The following is an 18287-nucleotide window of genomic DNA, read 5'->3' as shown; positions in this document are numbered from 1 at the left end:
CACACACACACACACACACACACACACACACACACACACACACACACACACACACACACACACACACACACACACACACACACTTAGAGTCGAGCCATTGTACTTGTTCAACTGAAGCTGTGTGATAATTAAAATCATTTAATTCTCCATAAGCTTCACGTCCGCATAAATCCACATCACCACAACGGCCTTCGTAAACACACACACACACACACACACAGACACACACGCACACACGCACACAGAGACGTCATTATCACGCTAAGGCTGTTCTTATTGCCTCTGCATGCGCCATAAACGATCATTTATTTCACATTTGTGCCTTTGTGCGTGATTGTGTTACTCTCTTTGCCTTCTAAATGATTGTTCCGTGTGTGTGTGTGTGTGTGTGTGTGTGTGTGTGTGTGTGTGTTCTTGTATTTCTGCCCTTCTTGAGACATAAACAAGGAAAAGTACCATCCATATGAGGACCGGTGAACAAGTCCCAATACGGAAAAACCATTGCATCTAATAGAGAGCCAAATACTAGAGTCCGTGAACATTGCTCCAAAGTCAGGATTTTTTTGTTGATTTAATGTGCATACAAAAGGAAACATCGTAGGATGAACAACTACACTACGGTACTAAGACTATGGTGGCCATTAACAGTTAGCTTCTACAGCTGGGTTGCCCAAAGTGCGGCACAGGGGCCATCTGTGGTCCCTGACTCCTTTGTCATCGGCCTTAAGCACATTACAAAAAAATAGAGATTTAATTTGCACCCCCTGGTGGTGAAATCTATCAAAATTAGGGTGGTCCCAAAAAGGAGGGATTTTTCACATTGACTGTGTGTCGGTTTTAAAAGTGCTTCCCCTCTGGTCAACATATGAAATAACAAGTGTGGGTGAGAAATTTAAATGTGCCCCCTTTGGCCAAAAGAATTTAAATAAAATAAATATGTATATAGAGACATACTGTAATAACTTGGAAGTAAATAATGAAGATTAAAAAACAATTACAAACAAATGAATTAAAAGCAGTCTTTTTCTCGCAAAGTGTCAACTTTTTTCTTATAAAATTGGGAACAATTTCTCATATTCTTTCTGTTTCTGTGATATTGCAATATTTTCTCGTAAAATTATTACAGTTTCATGTAAAATGATTACTTTTTAATGCAAAATGGTGACATTTGTCATATAAAATTCTGACTTATCACAATAATGCCATTTTTTTTTTGTTCTTGTAAAACAGTGACATTTTTTGAGTAAAATTTCGATTATTATTATAATATTGCCAACATTTTAATGTTTTCTTATAAAATTGTGACTTTTGTCGGGTAAAATTACGACTCTTTTCATAAAATTGCCAACATGTTAAGCTTTTTCTTGTAAAATTGCGACTGTTATTGAGTAAAATTCAAACTTTTATCATAATATTGCACAACTGTTCAGTTTTTCTTGTAAAGTTTTGAGTAAAATGACTACTTTTATTATAACACTGCCAAAATCCTAAGTTTTTCTAGTGAAATTCCAACTAATTTTTCACAACAAGCTTTTTTATATTTGCATAGTATGTATATATTATTAATGTTTCTGTGATATTGCAATATTTTCTCATAAAATTATTACAGTTTTATGTCAAATGGTTACTTTTTAATGCAAAATGGTGACATTTGTCATATAAAATTCTGACTTATCACAATATTGCCAATTTTTTTGTTGTTCTTGTAAAACAGTGACATTTTTATGAGTAAAATTATGACTTTTGTCATCATTTTTGCCAAGTAAAATTCCGATTATTGCCAAAATTTTAGTTTTCTTATAAAATTGTGACTTTTGTGGAGTAAAATTACGACTCTTTTCATAAAATTGCCAACATGTTTAGCTTTTTCTTGTAAAATTGCGACTGTTATTGAGTAAAATTCCAACTTGTATCATAAAATGTCACAACTGTTCAGTTTTTCTTGTAAAACAGTGAAATTGAGTAAAATTCCGATTATTACTATAATATTGCCAAAATTGTAATGTTTTCTTATAAAATTGTGACTTTTGTCGAGTAAAATTACGACTCTTTTCATAAAATTGCCAACATGTTAAGTTTTTTCTTGTAAAATTGCGACTGCTATTGAGTAAAATTCCAACTTTTATCATAATATTGCACAAATGTTCAGTTTTTCTTGTAAAACAGTGAGATTTTTTGAGTAAAATTCCGATTATTACTATAATATTTCCAAAATTTTAAAGTTTTCTTATAAAATTGTGACTTTTGTCGAGTAAAATTACGACTCTTTTCATAAAATTGCCAACAAGTTAAGATTTTTGATGTAAAATTGTGACTGTTATTGAGTAAATCTCCAACTTTTATCATAATATTGCACAAATGTTCAGTTTTTCTTGTAAAGTTTTGAGTAAAATGACTACTTTTATTATAACACTGCCAAAATCCTAAGTTTTTCTAGTGAAATTCCAACTAATTTTTCACAACAAGCTTTTTTATATTTGCATAGTATGTATATATTATTAATGTTTCTGTGATATTGCAATATTTTCTCATAAAATTATTACAGTTTTATGTCAAATGGTTACTTTTTAATGCAAAATGGTGACATTTGTCATATAAAATTCTGACTTATCACAATATTGCCAATTTTTTTGTTGTTCTTGTAAAACAGTGACATTTTTATGAGTAAAATTATGACTTTTGTCATCATTTTTGCCAAGTAAAATTCCGATTATTGCCAAAATTTTTGTTTTCTTATAAAATTGTGACTTTTGTGGAGTAAAATTACGACTCCTTTCATAAAATTGCCAACATGTTTAGCTTTTTCTTGTAAAATTGAGACTGTTATTGAATAAAATTCCAACTTGTATCATAAAATGTCACAACTGTTCAGTTTTTCTTGTAAAACAGTGAAATTGAGTAAAATTCCGATTATTACTATAATATTGCCAAAATTGTAATGTTTTCTTATAAAATTGTGACTTTTGTCGAGTAAAATTACGACTCTTTTCATAAAATTGCCAACAAGTTAAGTTTTTTCTTGTAAAATTGCGACTGTTATTGAGTAAAATTCCAACTTTTATCATAATATTGCACAAATGTTCAGTTTTTCTTGTAAAACAGTGAGATTTTTTGAGTAAAATTCCGATTATTACTATAATATTGCCAACATTTGAATGTTTTCTTATAAAATTGTGACTTTTGTCGAGTAAAATTACGACTCTTTTCATAAAATTGCCAACATTTTAAGCTTTTCTTGCGACTGTTATTGAGTAAAAGTCCAACTTTTATCATAATATTGCACAAATGTTCAGTTTTTCTTGTAAAACAGTGACATTTTTTGAGTAAAATTCCAATTATTACTATAATATTGCCAAAATTTTAAAGTTTTCTTATAAAATTGTGACTTTTGTCGAGTAAAATTACGACTCTTTTCATAAAATTGCCAACATTTTAAGCTTTTCTTGCGACTGTTATTGAGTAAAAGTCCAACTTTTATCATAATATTGCACAAATGTTCAGTTTTTCTTGTAAAACAGTGACATTTTTTGAGTAAAATTCCAATTATTACTACAATATTGCCAAAATTTTAAAGTTTTCTTATAAAATTGTGACTTGTCGAGTAAAATTACGACTCTTTTCATAAAATGGCCAACATTTTAAGCTTTTTCTTGCGACTGTTATTGAGTAAAAGTCCAACTTTTATCATAATATTGCACAAATGTTCAGTTTTTCTTGTAAAATAGTGACATTTTTTGAGTAAAATTCTGATTATTATTATAATATTTCCAAAATTTTAAAGTTTTCTTATAAAATTGTGACTTTTGTCGAGTAAAATTACGACTCTTTTCATAAAATTGCCAACAAGTTAAGATTCTTCTTGTAAAATTGTGACTGTTATTGAGTAAAACTCCAACTTTTATCATAATATTGCACAAATGTTCAGTTTTTCTCGTAAAGTTTTGAGTAAAATGACTACTTTTATTATAACACTGCCAAAATCCTAAGTTTTTCTAGTGAAATTCCAACAAATTTTTCACAACAAGCTTTTTTATATTTGCATAGTATGTATATATTATTAATGTTTCTGTGATATTGCAATATTTTCTCATAAAATTATTACAGTTTTATGTGAAATTATTACTTTTTAATGCAAAACGGTGACATTTGTCATATAAAATTCTGACTTATCACAATATTGCCAATTTTTTTGTTGTTCTTGTAAAACAGTGACATTTTTATGAGTAAAATTATGACTTTTGTCATCATTTTTGCCAAGTAAAATTCCGATTATTGCTATATTGCCAAAATTTTAGTTTTCTTATAAAATTGTGACTTTTGTCGAGTAAAATTACGACTCTTTTCATAAAATTGCCAACATGTTTAGCTTTTTCTGTAAAATTGCGACTGTTATTGAGTAAAATTCCAACTTGTATCATAAAATGTCACAACTGTTCAGTTTTTCTTGTAAAACAGTGAAATTGAGTAAAATTCCGATTATTACTATAATATTGCCAAAATTGTAATGTTTTCTTATAAAATTGTGACTTTTGTCGAGTAAAATTACGACTCTTTTCATAAAATTGCCAACATGTTAAGTTTTTTCTTGTAAAATTGCAACTGTTATTGAGTAAAATTCCAACTTTTATCATAATATTGCACAAATGTTCAGTTTTTCTTGTAAAACAGTGAGATTTTTTGAGTAAAATTCCGATTATTACTATAATATTGCCAACATTTGAATGTTTTCTTATAAAATTGTGACTTTTGTCGAGTAAAATTACGACTCTTTTCATAAAATTGCCAACATTTTAAGCTTTTCTTGCGACTGTTATTGAGTAAAAGTCCAACTTTTATCATAATATTGCACAAATGTTCAGTTTTTCTTGTGAAACAGTGACATTTTTTGAGTAAAATTCCAATTATTACTATAATATTGCCAAAATTTTAAAGTTTTCTTATAAAATTGTGACTTGTCGAGTAAAATTACGACTCTTTTCATAAAATTGCCAAAATTTTAAGCTTTTTCTTGCGACTGTTATTGAGTAAAAGTCCAACTTTTATCATAATATTGCACAAATGTTCAGTTTTTCTTGTAAAATAGTGACATTTTTTGAGTAAAATTCCGATTATTATTATAATATTTCCAAAATTTTAAAGTTTTCTTATAAAATTGTGACTTTTGTCAAGTAAAATTACGACTCTTTTCATAAAATTGCCAACATGTTAAGTTTTTTCTTGTAAAATTGCGACTGTTATTGAGTAAAATTCCAACTTTTATCATAATATTGCACAAATGTTCAGTTTTTCTTGTAAAACAGTGAGATTTTTTGAGTAAAATTCCGATTATTACTATAATATTGCCAACATTTGAATGTTTTCTTATAAAATTGTGACTTTTGTCGAGTAAAATTACGACTCTTTTCATAAAATTGCCAACATTTTAAGCTTTTCTTGCGACTGTTATTGAGTAAAAGTCCAACTTTTATCATAATATTGCACAAATGTTCAGTTTTTCTTGTGAAACAGTGACATTTTTTGAGTAAAATTCCAATTATTACTATAATATTGCCAAAATTTTAAAGTTTTCTTATAAAATTGTGACTTGTCGAGTAAAATTACGACTCTTTTCATAAAATTGCCAACATTTTAAGCTTTTTCTTGCGACTGTTATTGAGTAAAAGTCCAACTTTTATCATAATATTGCACAAATGTTCAGTTTTTCTTGTAAAACAGTGACATTTTTTGAGTAAAATTCCAATTATTACTATAATATTGCCAAAATTTTAAAGTTTTCTTATAAAATTGTCACTTGTCGAGTAAAATTACGACTCTTTTCATAAAATGGCCAACATTTTAAGCTTTTTCTTGCGACTGTTATTGAGTAAAAGTCCAACTTTTATCATAATATTGCACAAATGTTCAGTTTTTCTTGTAAAACAGTGACATTTTTTGAGTAAAATTCCAATTATTACTATAATATTGCCAAAATTTTAAAGTTTTCTTATAAAATTGTCACTTGTCGAGTAAAATTACGACTCTTTTCATAAAATGGCCAACATTTTAAGCTTTTTCTTGCGACTGTTATTGAGTAAAAGTCCAACTTTTATCATAATATTGCACAAATGTTCAGTTTTTCTTGTAAAACAGTGACATTTTTTGAGTAAAATTCCAATTATTACTATAATATTGCCAAAATTTTAAAGTTTTCTTATAAAATTGTCACTTGTCGAGTAAAATTACGACTCTTTTCATAAAATGGCCAACATTTTAAGCTTTTTCTTGCGACTGTTATTGAGTAAAAGTCCAACTTTTATCATAATATTGCACAAATGTTCAGTTTTTCTTGTAAAATAGTGACATTTTTTGAGTAAAATTCCGATTATTATTATAATATTTCCAAAATTTTAAAGTTTTCTTATAAAATTGTGACTTTTGTCGAGTAAAATTACGACTCTTTTCATAAAATTGCCAACAAGTTAAGATTCTTCTTGTAAAATTGTGACTGTTATTGAGTAAAACTCCAACTTTTATCATAATATTGCACAAATGTTCAGTTTTTCTTGTAAAACAGTGACATTTTTTGAGTAAAATTCCAATTATTACTATAATATTGCCAAAATTTTAAAGTTTTCTTATAAAATTGTCACTTGTCGAGTAAAATTACGACTCTTTTCATAAAATAGCCAACATTTTAAGCTTTTTCTTGCGACTGTTATTGAGTAAAAGTCCAACTTTTATCATAATATTGCACAAATGTTCAGTTTTTCTTGTAAAATAGTGACATTTTTTGTGTAAAATTCCGATTATTATTATATTTCCAAAATTTTAAAGTTTTCTTATAAGATTGTGAATTTTGTCGAGTAAAATTACGATTCTTTTCATAAAATTGCCAACAAGTTAAGATTTTTCTTGTAAAATTGTGACTGTTATTGAGTAAAAGTCCAACTTTTATCATAATATTGCACAAATGTTCAGTTTTTCTTGTAAAACAGTGACATTTTTTGAGTAAAATTCCAATTATTACTATAATATTGCCAACATTTTAAAGTTTTCTTATAAAATTGTGACTTGTCGAGTAAAATTACGACTCTTTTCATAAAATTGCCAACATTTTAAGCTTTTCTTGCGACTGTTATTAAGTAAAAGTCCAACTTTTATCATAATATTGCACAAATGTTCAGTTTTTCTTGTAAAACAGTGAGATTTTTTGAGTAAAATTCCGATTATTACTATAATATTGCCAACATTTGAATGTTTTCTTATAAAATTGTGACTTTTGTCGAGTAAAATTACGACTCTTTTCATAAAATTGCCAACATTTTAAGCTTTTCTTGCGACTGTTATTGAGTAAAAGTCCAACTTTTATCATAATATTGCACAAATGTTCAGTTTTTCTTGTAAAACAGTGAGATTTTTTGAGTAAAATTCCAATTATTACTATAATATTGCCAAAATTTGAATGTTTTCTTATAAAATTGTGACTTTTGTCGAGTAAAATTACGACTCTTTTCATAAAATTGCCAACAAGTTAAGATTCTTCTTGTAAAATTGTGACTGTTATTGAGTAAAACTCCAACTTTTATCATAATATTGCACAAATGTTCAGTTTTTCTCGTAAAGTTTTGAGTAAAATGACTACTTTTATTATAACACTGCTAAAATTCTTAGTTTTTTCTTGTGAAATTCATTTCACATTTCAAACTCATTTTTCACAACAAGCTTTTTTACATTTGCATAGTATGTATATATTATTAATGTTGTAAATAAAAATCTTTATACAACTAGAAAGGGCGGTCCTAAAGAGGTAGGCATTTTTCGCAGGTCTCAAGAAGGTCAGATATACAAGAATGTGTGTGTGTGTGTAAACAGGGAGATGTTGTTCTAATGGTTGCTGCAGGCTGGCCATTTACTATAATTTAGAGTGATGGCAAATACGGGCTAGATCGGCACGCACACACACACACACACTCGCACACACACACACACTCGCACACACACACACACACACTCGCACACACACACACACACACACACACACACACACACACACACACACACACACACACACACACACACACACACACACACACACACACACACACACACATCCCCGAGCAGAGAGAATGGGTCAGATAAACTCTTATCAGTGAAGACGGACCCTCGCCTTTATTTTCCCCTCTAGCAAATCATTTGTGCTGGGGAAATAAAAAAAAGCCCACAAAAGGCAGCAGATATGTGTGCAACAACAAATGCCTGTGGGTAAAAAGCACTCACACCCGCAGGCCGTGTTTACAGTACCAACGTCTACAAACCTTCACTGATGCTCACTTCTTAGCAACCTGGAAACTTGGCCCATCCAATCTTTTTCCTCCCTGCAGATCTTGACGACTTCTGACGTTGCCGTATTCAGCTAAATGGGGCGTAAATAGTGTTGGTGTACTCAAGCCTCGGGGGCGGTGGGATCCTGGCGTGATTTGTCGTCGCCCTGCAAGGGGAAAGGCTGACGCCATCAATCGAGTGTCATTTCCACTCATTTCCTCTCACCGTTTTTCCCGCAGGACGACGAAGTGATGCCGGCCAGGTTCGAGGACGACCTGGTGTGGGTGGCGGCCGGCGCGCCTCTGTCGGATTCCGCCTTCCTCAGCAAGAAGATCAAGGATTTGTGCGGAGACCTGCCAATCTTCTGGCTCCGCCCCACCTACTCCACAAGTAAGCAGTCATTAGCAACTACCCTATTTTCCCGACTATAAGGCGCAATTAAAATCCTTTCATTTTCTCAAAAAAATCAACAGTGCGCCTAATGTACGGAATAATTCTGGTTCGAAGCAATTTTATTTGGTACATGGTGCGAGTATAAGTGTGACCAGTAGATGGCAGCCACACATAAGAGATACGTGTAGACTGCAATATGATGGCAGTAAACAACACCAAAACCTTAAATGTTCCATTGAGAATAAAGAACATTACCTAACCTCCACCAACCTCCGAGGACAAAGCTACGCCGCTCCCAGTCTGTGGAACACTCTCCCTGACCACTTGAGGGCACCACAGACTGTGGATGCTTTTAAAAAAGGCTTAAAAACCCGTCTTTTTAAAAAAAAGCCTTTTTTTTTTTTTTTTTTAGATATATGCATACTCGTTTTAGCTATTTGGCTGTTCTAGTTTTTATATATTTTTTATTATCTTTTATTTTTATTTATTTTTAATACACTGTAGCACTTTGAGGTTTTTTACTCAATGTAAAGTGCTTTTTTACAAATAAAATCTATTATTATTATTACTATCAAAAATAAAACCTAAGAAATCACATCTACAGCACAGGCCAAACATTCTCCTCATTCAATGAGTTTTCTTTATTTTCATGACTATTTACATTGTAGATTGTCACTGAAGGCATCAAAACTACGAATGAACAAATGTGGAGTTATGTACTTAACAAAAAAATAGGTGAAATAACAGAAAACATGTTTTATATTCTAGTTTCTTCAAAATAGCCACCCTTTGCTCTGATTACTGCTTTACACACTCTTGGCATTCTCTGGATGAGCTTCAAGAGGTAGTCACCTGAACTGGTTTTCACTTCACAGGTGTCATAGTTTTGATGCCTTCAGTGACAATCTACAATGTAAATAGTCATGAAAATAACGAAAATGCATTGAATGAGAAGGTGTGTTCAAACTTTTGGCCTGTACTGTGCTTTTAACATGTAGCATTTCCCAGTTAAATGTTATCTTGATATAATTAGGGACCCAAGTCCCTTTGGGACAGAGGACCCTATTTTATTTCTAGCGTTTTATTATTATACCGCCGCCTCTTTGAGCTGTAATTTGACCCCCTTAACATGCTTCAAAACTCACCAAATTGGACACACACATAAGGACTGGCGAAAATTGCGATCTAATCAAAAAACCAAACCCCAAAACTCAAAATTGCGCTCTAGCGCCCCCTAGGAAGAAAACACAGACAAAACTGCCTGTAACTCCCAGTAGGAATGTCGTAGAGACATGAAACAAAAACCTCTATGTAGGTCTTACTTAAGACCTAGATCAACAGGAAGTTTGCAATTCCCCCTTCAAAACAAAAGTCACCTTTTTTCAAACATTATCTCCTCTGAGCGCGTTTGTCGTGTCGGCTTCAAATTAGCACAGGAGAGAGATTGAACCCTTCTGATTAAAAGTTGATGAAAGAGTTTTAATTACTGCTCCGGTTTGGATTTTATGAGCCCTCAAAGTCGGTCCCGTCCATCGCTGCTTGCAGCTTTAATTTGTATTGCATCTTGTTTAGGAGTTCTTAAAATGCATATTTGCTTTTTTAAGAAATTTGAGTGTTTCGTAAAGCACCAACTCGGTGTGAGAATGTCAGACAAACCTAAACGAGTTAAGATTTTACCAAAAGGTAGGAATAATAAATTACGTTTTCAGCACACACACAACGTTTACATTTATAGTTAGATTTTGATAAAGACGGGGAAAACCACACGTGTTTGTAATGAAGCGTGCATCAACAAGGCAACGTGGCTGAAACTTACCCCGGACTTGCAGTTACACGGAGCCGTGATCGCTTGTCCCTTTTCTTTCACAGCCAGCAAAGTCTTCAGTGGCGTCCCTGATTATCTTTATGAGGGGAAAATGGAAAACAGTGAATCAAGGCTATCGAGCGCTACACGCAGTTGCTTTACAAGGACGCGTCCTCGCAAGACGCCAAGTTAAATCATGACATGCAACCTTACCCGAGCAAAAACGAGGCATATTTATCCAGGAGAGTCTTGATAGTCATTTCCTTGACCCAGCTATGAACAAAGAAGATGTAGATCTCCATGCTTTTCCAAGTTTCCAGTTTTGCCATGTAGACTGACGTCTCGAGCACCAGATGTCTGGGAACTCATCAGACGGATAATCCTTGATATCACTCGACTAATCTTTTTTAAATAATGTATAGGGATCCATTCTACTGCATTGTTTGATTTTTTTGCTCGTATCTGCTTTTAGTGGTAAGATCTAGACCCCTTACGTACTCCGATAGTTTGCACTGTTTGCTGTGTTTTTGCCTTGAAAGTCAACTTCCATCCAATCAGTTTTTGCCATGAAAATCAACTTTTACCTTGACAATCAGTTTTTACCTTGAAAATCAGTTTTGCCCTGAAAATCAGTTTTTACCTTGAAAATCAGTTTTTGCCTTGAAAATCAGTTTTTACCTTGAAAATCGGTTTTTACCTTGAAAATAAGGTTTTACCTTGAAAATAAGGTTTTACCTTGAAAATCAACTTTTACCCTGAAAATCAACTTTTACCTTGAAAATAAGTTTTTACCTCGAAAATCAGTTTTTGCCTTAAAAATCAACTTCCATCCAATCAGTTGTTGCCTTGAAAATCAACTTTTACCTTGAAAATCAGTTATTACCTTGAAAATCAAATTTTGCCTTGAAAATCAACTTTTACCTTGAAAATCAGTTTTTACCTTGAAAATCAAATTTTGCCTTGAAAATCAGTTTTTACCTTGAAAATAAGGTTTTACCTGAAAATCAACTTTTACCTATAAGTTTTTAACTTGAAATTCAGATCTTGCCTTGAAAATCTACTTTTACCTTGAAAACCATTTTTTGCCTTGAAAATCAACTTTTACCTTGAAAATCAGTTTTTGCCTTGAAAATCAGTTTTTACCTTGAAAATCAGATTTTACCTTGAAAATCAGATTTTGCCTTGAAAATCAACTTTTACCTTGAAAATCAGTTTTTACCTTGAAAATCAGTTCTTGCCTTGAAAATTAACTTTTACCTTGAAAATCAGTTTTTACCTTGAAAATCAGTTTTTGCCTTGAAAATCAACTTTTACCTTGAAAATCAGTTTTTACCTTGAAAATCAGTTTTTACCTTGAAAATCAATTTTTGCCTTGAAAATCAGTTTTTACCTTGAAAATCAAACTTTTACCTTGAAAATCAGTTTTTAACTTGAAAATCAATTTTTGCCTTGAAAATCAGTTTTTGCCTTGAAAATCTACTTTTACCTTGAAAATCAGTTTTTACCTTGAAAATTAACTTTTACCTTGAAAATCAGTTTTTACTTGAAAATCAACCTTTACCTTGAAAATAAGTTTATACCTGGAAAATCAGTTTTTGCCTTGAAAATCAACTTTTACCTTGAAAATCAGTTTTTAACTTGAAAAACAACTTTTACCTTGAAAATAATTTATTGCCTTGAAAATAAACTTTTAGTAGCCAATATTGGTTTGATCGACCACCACTTTGTTAACCGGAACGTAACGTGTCCAAAACAGTCACGTGACTGAAAACCAAGAGTAGAGTTTTTGCTGTTGTTGCCGGGAGTGGCTGGTATCACAAATTGGTACTTTGCCTTTTCTGGTGACAAAACAATTTGATAGTGACCACACTTCCCACGGAACGAGACAATCTTTGGGGAATATCCGGCGATACCTTCTCCTCTGTCTAGGAAAGGCCTTATTAGTTTGTGTAGATGTCTTTTCAGGAATAGGGAGGTTTGACGGTTTGAAAGAGGTGTGAAAGGAGGAGGTTTGGGTCAACGATCGTTTGCTTACGGCAATGTCCGGACATATGTCCAACCAAGTTGGTCTCATTCCACAGGAACGTGGAATGAGACAATAATTGGGGGGTTGTCAGGCGATACCTTCTCCTCTGTTTAGGAGAGGCATTACTAGTTTGATATTCTGTAGATGTCCTTTCAGGAATAGGGATGTTTGATGGTTTGAAAGAGCTGTGAAAGGAGTTTACTAGTTTGATATACTGTTGCCTTTTTAGGAAAAGGGAGGTTTAATTACTTGAAAGTGGTTTGAAAGGAGGAAGTTTGGGTCAATGATTGTTTGCTTACAGCAATTTCTGGACATATCCCCCAAAGATTGTCTCATTCCACAGATGTTGGGCGGTATGTTCTCCTCTGTTTAAGAAAGGCCTTACTAGTTTGATAAACTGTTGTTTTTTTAGGAATAGGGACGTTTAATTACTTGAAAGTGGTTTGAAAGGAGGAAGTTTGGGTCAATGATTGTTTGCTTACGGCAATTTCTGGACCTATCCCCCAAAGATTGTCTCATTCCACAGGAATGCCGGGCGGTATGTTCTCCTCTGTTTAAGAAAGGCTTTACTAGTTTGATAAACCGTTGTTTTTTTAGGAATAGGGAAGTTTAATTACTTGAAAGTGGTTTGAAAGGAGGAAGTTTGGGTCAATGGTTGTTTCCTTACGGCAATTTCTGGACATATCCCCCAAAGATTGTCTCATTCCACAGATGTTGCGCGGTATGTTCTCCTCTGTTTAAGAAAGGCCTTACTAGTTTGATAAACTGTTGTTTTTTTAGGAATAGGGAAGTTTAATTACTTGAAAGTGGTTTGAAAGGAGGAAGTTTGGGTCAATGATTGTTTGCTTACAGCAATTTCTGGACATATCCCCCAAAGATTGTCTCATTCCACAGATGTTGGGCGGTATGTTCTCCTCTGTTTAAGAAAGGCCTTACAAGTTTGATAAACTGTTGTTTTTTTAGGAATAGGGAAGTTTAATTACTTGAAAGTGGTTTGAAAGGAGGAAGTTTGGGTCAATGATTGTTTCCTTACGGCAATTTCTGGACATATCCCCCAAAGATTGTCTCATTCCACAAATGTTGGGCGGTATGTTCTCCTCTGTTTAAGAAAGGCCTTACTAGTTTGATAAACTGTTGTTTTTTTAGGAATAGGGAAGTTTAATTACTTGAAAGTTGTTTGAAAGGAGGAAGTTTGGGTCAATGATTGTTTCCTTACAGCAATTTCTGGACATATCCTCCAAAGATTGTCTCATTCCACAGATGTTGGGCGGTATGTTCTCCTCTGTTTAAGAAAGGCCTTACTAGTTTGATAAACTGTTGTTTTTTTTTAGGAATAGGGAAGTTTAATTACTTGAAAGTGGTTTGAAAGGAGGAAGTTTGGGTCAATGATTGTTTCCTTACGGCAATTTCTGGACATATCCCCCAAAGATTGTCTCATTCCACAAATGTTGGGCGGTATGTTCTCCTCTGTTTAAGAAAGGCCTTACTAGTTTGATAAACTGTTGTTTTTTTAGGAATAGGGAAGTTTAATTACTTGAAAGTGGTTTGAAAGGAGGCAGTTTGGGTCAATGATTGTTTCCTTGCGGCAATTTCTGGACATATCCCCCAAAGATTGTCTCATTCCACAGATGTTGGGCGGTATGTTATCCTCTGTTTAAGAAAGGCCTTACTAGTTTGATAAACCGTTGTTTTTTTAGGAATAGGGAAGTTTAATTACTTGAAAGTGGTTTGAAAGGAGGAAGTTTGGGTCAATGATTGTTTCCTTACAGCAATTTCTGGACATATCCCCCAAAGATTGTCTTATTCCACAGATGTTGGGCGGTATGTTATCCTCTGTTTAAGAAAGGCCTTACTAGTTTGATAAACTGTTGTTTTTTTTAGGAATAGGGAAGTTTAATTACTTGAAAGTGGTTTGAAAGGAGGAAGTTTGGGTCAATGGTTGTTTCCTTACGGCAATTTCTGGACATATCCCCCAAAGATTGTCTCATTCCACAGATGTTGGGCGGTATGTTCTCCTCTGTTTAAGAAAGGCCTTACTAGTTTGATAAACTGTTGTTTTTTTAGGAATAGGGAAGTTTAATTACTTGAAAGTGGTTTGAAAGGAGGAAGTTTGGGTCAATGATTGTTTCCTTACGGCAATTTCTGGACATATCCTCCAAAGATTGTCTCATTCCACAGATGTTGGGCGGTATGTTGTCCTCTGTTTAAGAAAGGCTTTACTAGTTTGATAAACCGTTGTTTTTTTAGGAATAGGGAAGTTTAATTACTTGAAAGTGGTTTGAAAGGAGGAAGTTTGGGTCAATGATTGTTTCCTTACAGCAATTTCTGGACATATCCCCCAAAGATTGTCTCATTCCACAGATGTTGGGCGGTATGTTCTCCTCTGTTTAAGAAAGGCCTTACTAGTTTGATAAACCGTTGTTTTTTTAGGAATAGGGAAGTTTAATTACTTGAAAGTGGTTTGAAAGGAGGAAGTTTGGGTCAATGATTGTTTCCTTACGGCAATTTTTGGACATATCCCCCAAAGATTGTCTCATTCCACAGATGTTGGGCGGTATGTTCTCCTCTGTTTAAGAAAGGCCTTACTAGTTTGATATACTGTTGTCTTTTTAGGAAAAGGGAGGTTTAATTACTTGAAAGTCGTTTGAAAGGAGGAAGTTTGGGTCAATGATTGTTTGCTTACAGCAATTTCTGGACATATCCCCAAAAGATTGTCTCATTCCACAGATGTTGGGCGGTATGTTCTCCTCTGTTTAAGAAAGGCCTTACTAGTTTGATAAACTGTTGTTTTTTTTTAGGAAAAGGGAGGTTTAATTACTTGAAAGTGGTTTGAAAGGAGGAAGTTTGGGTCAATGATTGTTTGCTTACAGCAATTTCTGGACATATCCCCCAAAGATTGTCTCATTCCACAGATGTTGGGCGGTATGTTCTCCTCTGTTTAAGAAAGGCCTTACAAGTTTGATAAACTGTTGTTTTTTTAGGAATAGGGAAGTTTAATTACTTGAAAGTGGTTTGAAAGGAGGAAGTTTGGGTCAATGGTTGTTTCTTCACGGCTATTTCTGGACACATCCCCCAAAGATTGTCTCATTCCACAGAGGTTGGGCGGTATGTTCTCCTCTGTTTAAGAAAGGCCTTACTAGTTTGATAAACTGTTGTTTTTTTAGGAATAGGGAAGTTTAATTACTTGAAAGTGGTTTGAAAGGAGGAAGTTTGGGTCAATGATTGTTTCCTTACGGCAATTTCTGGACATATCCCCCAAAGATTGTCTCATTCCACAAATGTTGGGCGGTATGTTCTCCTCTGTTTAAGAAAGGCCTTACTAGTTTGATAAACTGTTGTTTTTTTAGGAATAGGGAAGTTTAATTACTTGAAAGTGGTTTGAAAGGAGGCAGTTTGGGTCAATGATTGTTTCCTTGCGGCAATTTCTGGACATATCCCCCAAAGATTGTCTCATTCCACAGATGTTGGGCGGTATGTTATCCTCTGTTTAAGAAAGGCCTTACTAGTTTGATAAACCGTTGTTTTTTTAGGAATAGGGAAGTTTAATTACTTGAAAGTGGTTTGAAAGGAGGAAGTTTGGGTCAATGATTGTTTCCTTACAGCAATTTCTGGACATATCCCCCAAAGATTGTCTTATTCCACAGATGTTGGGCGGTATGTTATCCTCTGTTTAAGAAAGGCCTTACTAGTTTGATAAACTGTTGTTTTTTTTTAGGAATAGGGAAGTTTAATTACTTGAAAGTGGTTTGAAAGGAGGAAGTTTGGGTCAATGGTTGTTTCCTTACGGCAATTTCTGGACATATCCCCCAAAGATTGTCTCATTCCACAGATGTTGGGCGGTATGTTCTCCTCTGTTTAAGAAAGGCCTTACTAGTTTGATAAACTGTTGTTTTTTTAGGAATAGGGAAGTTTAATTACTTGAAAGTGGTTTGAAAGGAGGAAGTTTGGGTCAATGATTGTTTCCTTACGGCAATTTCTGGACATATCCTCCAAAGATTGTCTCATTCCACAGATGTTGGGCGGTATGTTGTCCTCTGTTTAAGAAAGGCTTTACTAGTTTGATAAACCGTTGTTTTTTTAGGAATAGGGAAGTTTAATTACTTGAAAGTGGTTTGAAAGGAGGAAGTTTGGGTCAATGATTGTTTCCTTACAGCAATTTCTGGACATATCCCCCAAAGATTGTCTCATTCCACAGATGTTGGGCGGTATGTTCTCCTCTGTTTAAGAAAGGCCTTACTAGTTTGATAAACCGTTGTTTTTTTAGGAATAGGGAAGTTTAATTACTTGAAAGTGGTTTGAAAGGAGGAAGTTTGGGTCAATGATTGTTTCCTTACGGCAATTTTTGGACATATCCCCCAAAGATTGTCTCATTCCACAGATGTTGGGCGGTATGTTCTCCTCTGTTTAAGAAAGGCCTTACTAGTTTGATATACTGTTGTCTTTTTAGGAAAAGGGAGGTTTAATTACTTGAAAGTCGTTTGAAAGGAGGAAGTTTGGGTCAATGATTGTTTGCTTACAGCAATTTCTGGACATATCCCCAAAAGATTGTCTCATTCCACAGATGTTGGGCGGTATGTTCTCCTCTGTTTAAGAAAGGCCTTACTAGTTTGATAAACTGTTGTTTTTTTTTAGGAAAAGGGAGGTTTAATTACTTGAAAGTGGTTTGAAAGGAGGAAGTTTGGGTCAATGATTGTTTGCTTACAGCAATTTCTGGACATATCCCCCAAAGATTGTCTCATTCCACAGATGTTGGGCGGTATGTTCTCCTCTGTTTAAGAAAGGCCTTACAAGTTTGATAAACTGTTGTTTTTTTAGGAATAGGGAAGTTTAATTACTTGAAAGTGGTTTGAAAGGAGGAAGTTTGGGTCAATGGTTGTTTCTTCACGGCTATTTCTGGACACATCCCCCAAAGATTGTCTCATTCCACAGAGGTTGGGCGGTATGTTCTCCTCTGTTTAAGAAAGGCCTTACTAGTTTGATAAACTGTTGTTTTTTTAGGAATAGGGAAGTTTAATTACTTGAAAGTGGTTTGAAAGGAGGAAGTTTGGGTCAATGATTGTTTCCTTACGGCAATTTCTGGACATATCCCCAAAAGATTGTCTCATTCCACAAATGTTGGGCGGTATGTTCTCCTCTGTTTAAGAAAGGCCTTACTAGTTTGATAAACTGTTGTTTTTTTAGGAATAGGGAAGTTTAATTATTTGAAAGTGGTTTGAAAGGAGGAAGTTTGGGTCAATGATTGTTTGCTTACGGCAATTTCTGGACATATCCCCCAAAGATTGTCTCATTCCACAGATGTTGGGCGGTATGTTCTCCTCTGTTTAAGAAAGGCCTTACTAGTTTGATAAACTGTTGTTTTTTTAGGAATAGGGAAGCCCTGAGATCGGTAGGTTGGAGTTCAAATCCCAGCCGAGTCATACCAAAGACTATAAAAATGGGACCCGTTTCCTCCCTGCTTGGCACTCAGCATCAAGGGTTGGAGTTGGGGGTTAAATCACCAAAATGATTCCCGGGCGCGGCGCCGCTGCTGCCCACTGCTCCCCAAGGGGATGGGTCAAATGCAGAGGACAAATTTCACCACATCTAGTGTGTGTGTGACAATCATTGGTACTTTAATCTTTAAGTTTAATTACTTGAAAGTGGTTTGAAAGGAAGAAGTTTGGGTCAATGATTGTTTGCTTACGGCAATTTCTGGACATATCCCCCAAAGATTGTCTCATTCCACAGGGATGTCGGGCGGTATGTTCACCTCTGTTTAGGAAA

The 18287-nt window shown here is 34.0% G+C and overlaps 1 protein-coding gene across 1 annotated transcript in view; it reads left to right on the top strand.

Annotated features, from left to right (window-relative positions):
• Positions 1-18287, top strand: part of LOC133665450 (leukocyte cell-derived chemotaxin 1-like) — a 47007-nt gene that overhangs the window by 20581 nt on the left and 8139 nt on the right. Inside the window, exon 5 of the mRNA XM_062070749.1 lies at positions 8541-8691. Coding sequence (XP_061926733.1) covers positions 8541-8691 — 151 coding nt within the window. The remainder of the gene's footprint in view (positions 1-8540; positions 8692-18287) is intronic.

This window comes from Entelurus aequoreus, linkage group LG14 (assembly GCF_033978785.1).
Source record: "Entelurus aequoreus isolate RoL-2023_Sb linkage group LG14, RoL_Eaeq_v1.1, whole genome shotgun sequence".
Taxonomy (NCBI): Eukaryota; Metazoa; Chordata; class Actinopteri; order Syngnathiformes; family Syngnathidae; genus Entelurus; species Entelurus aequoreus.
This window is presented reverse-complemented; position numbering and strand designations above follow the sequence as displayed.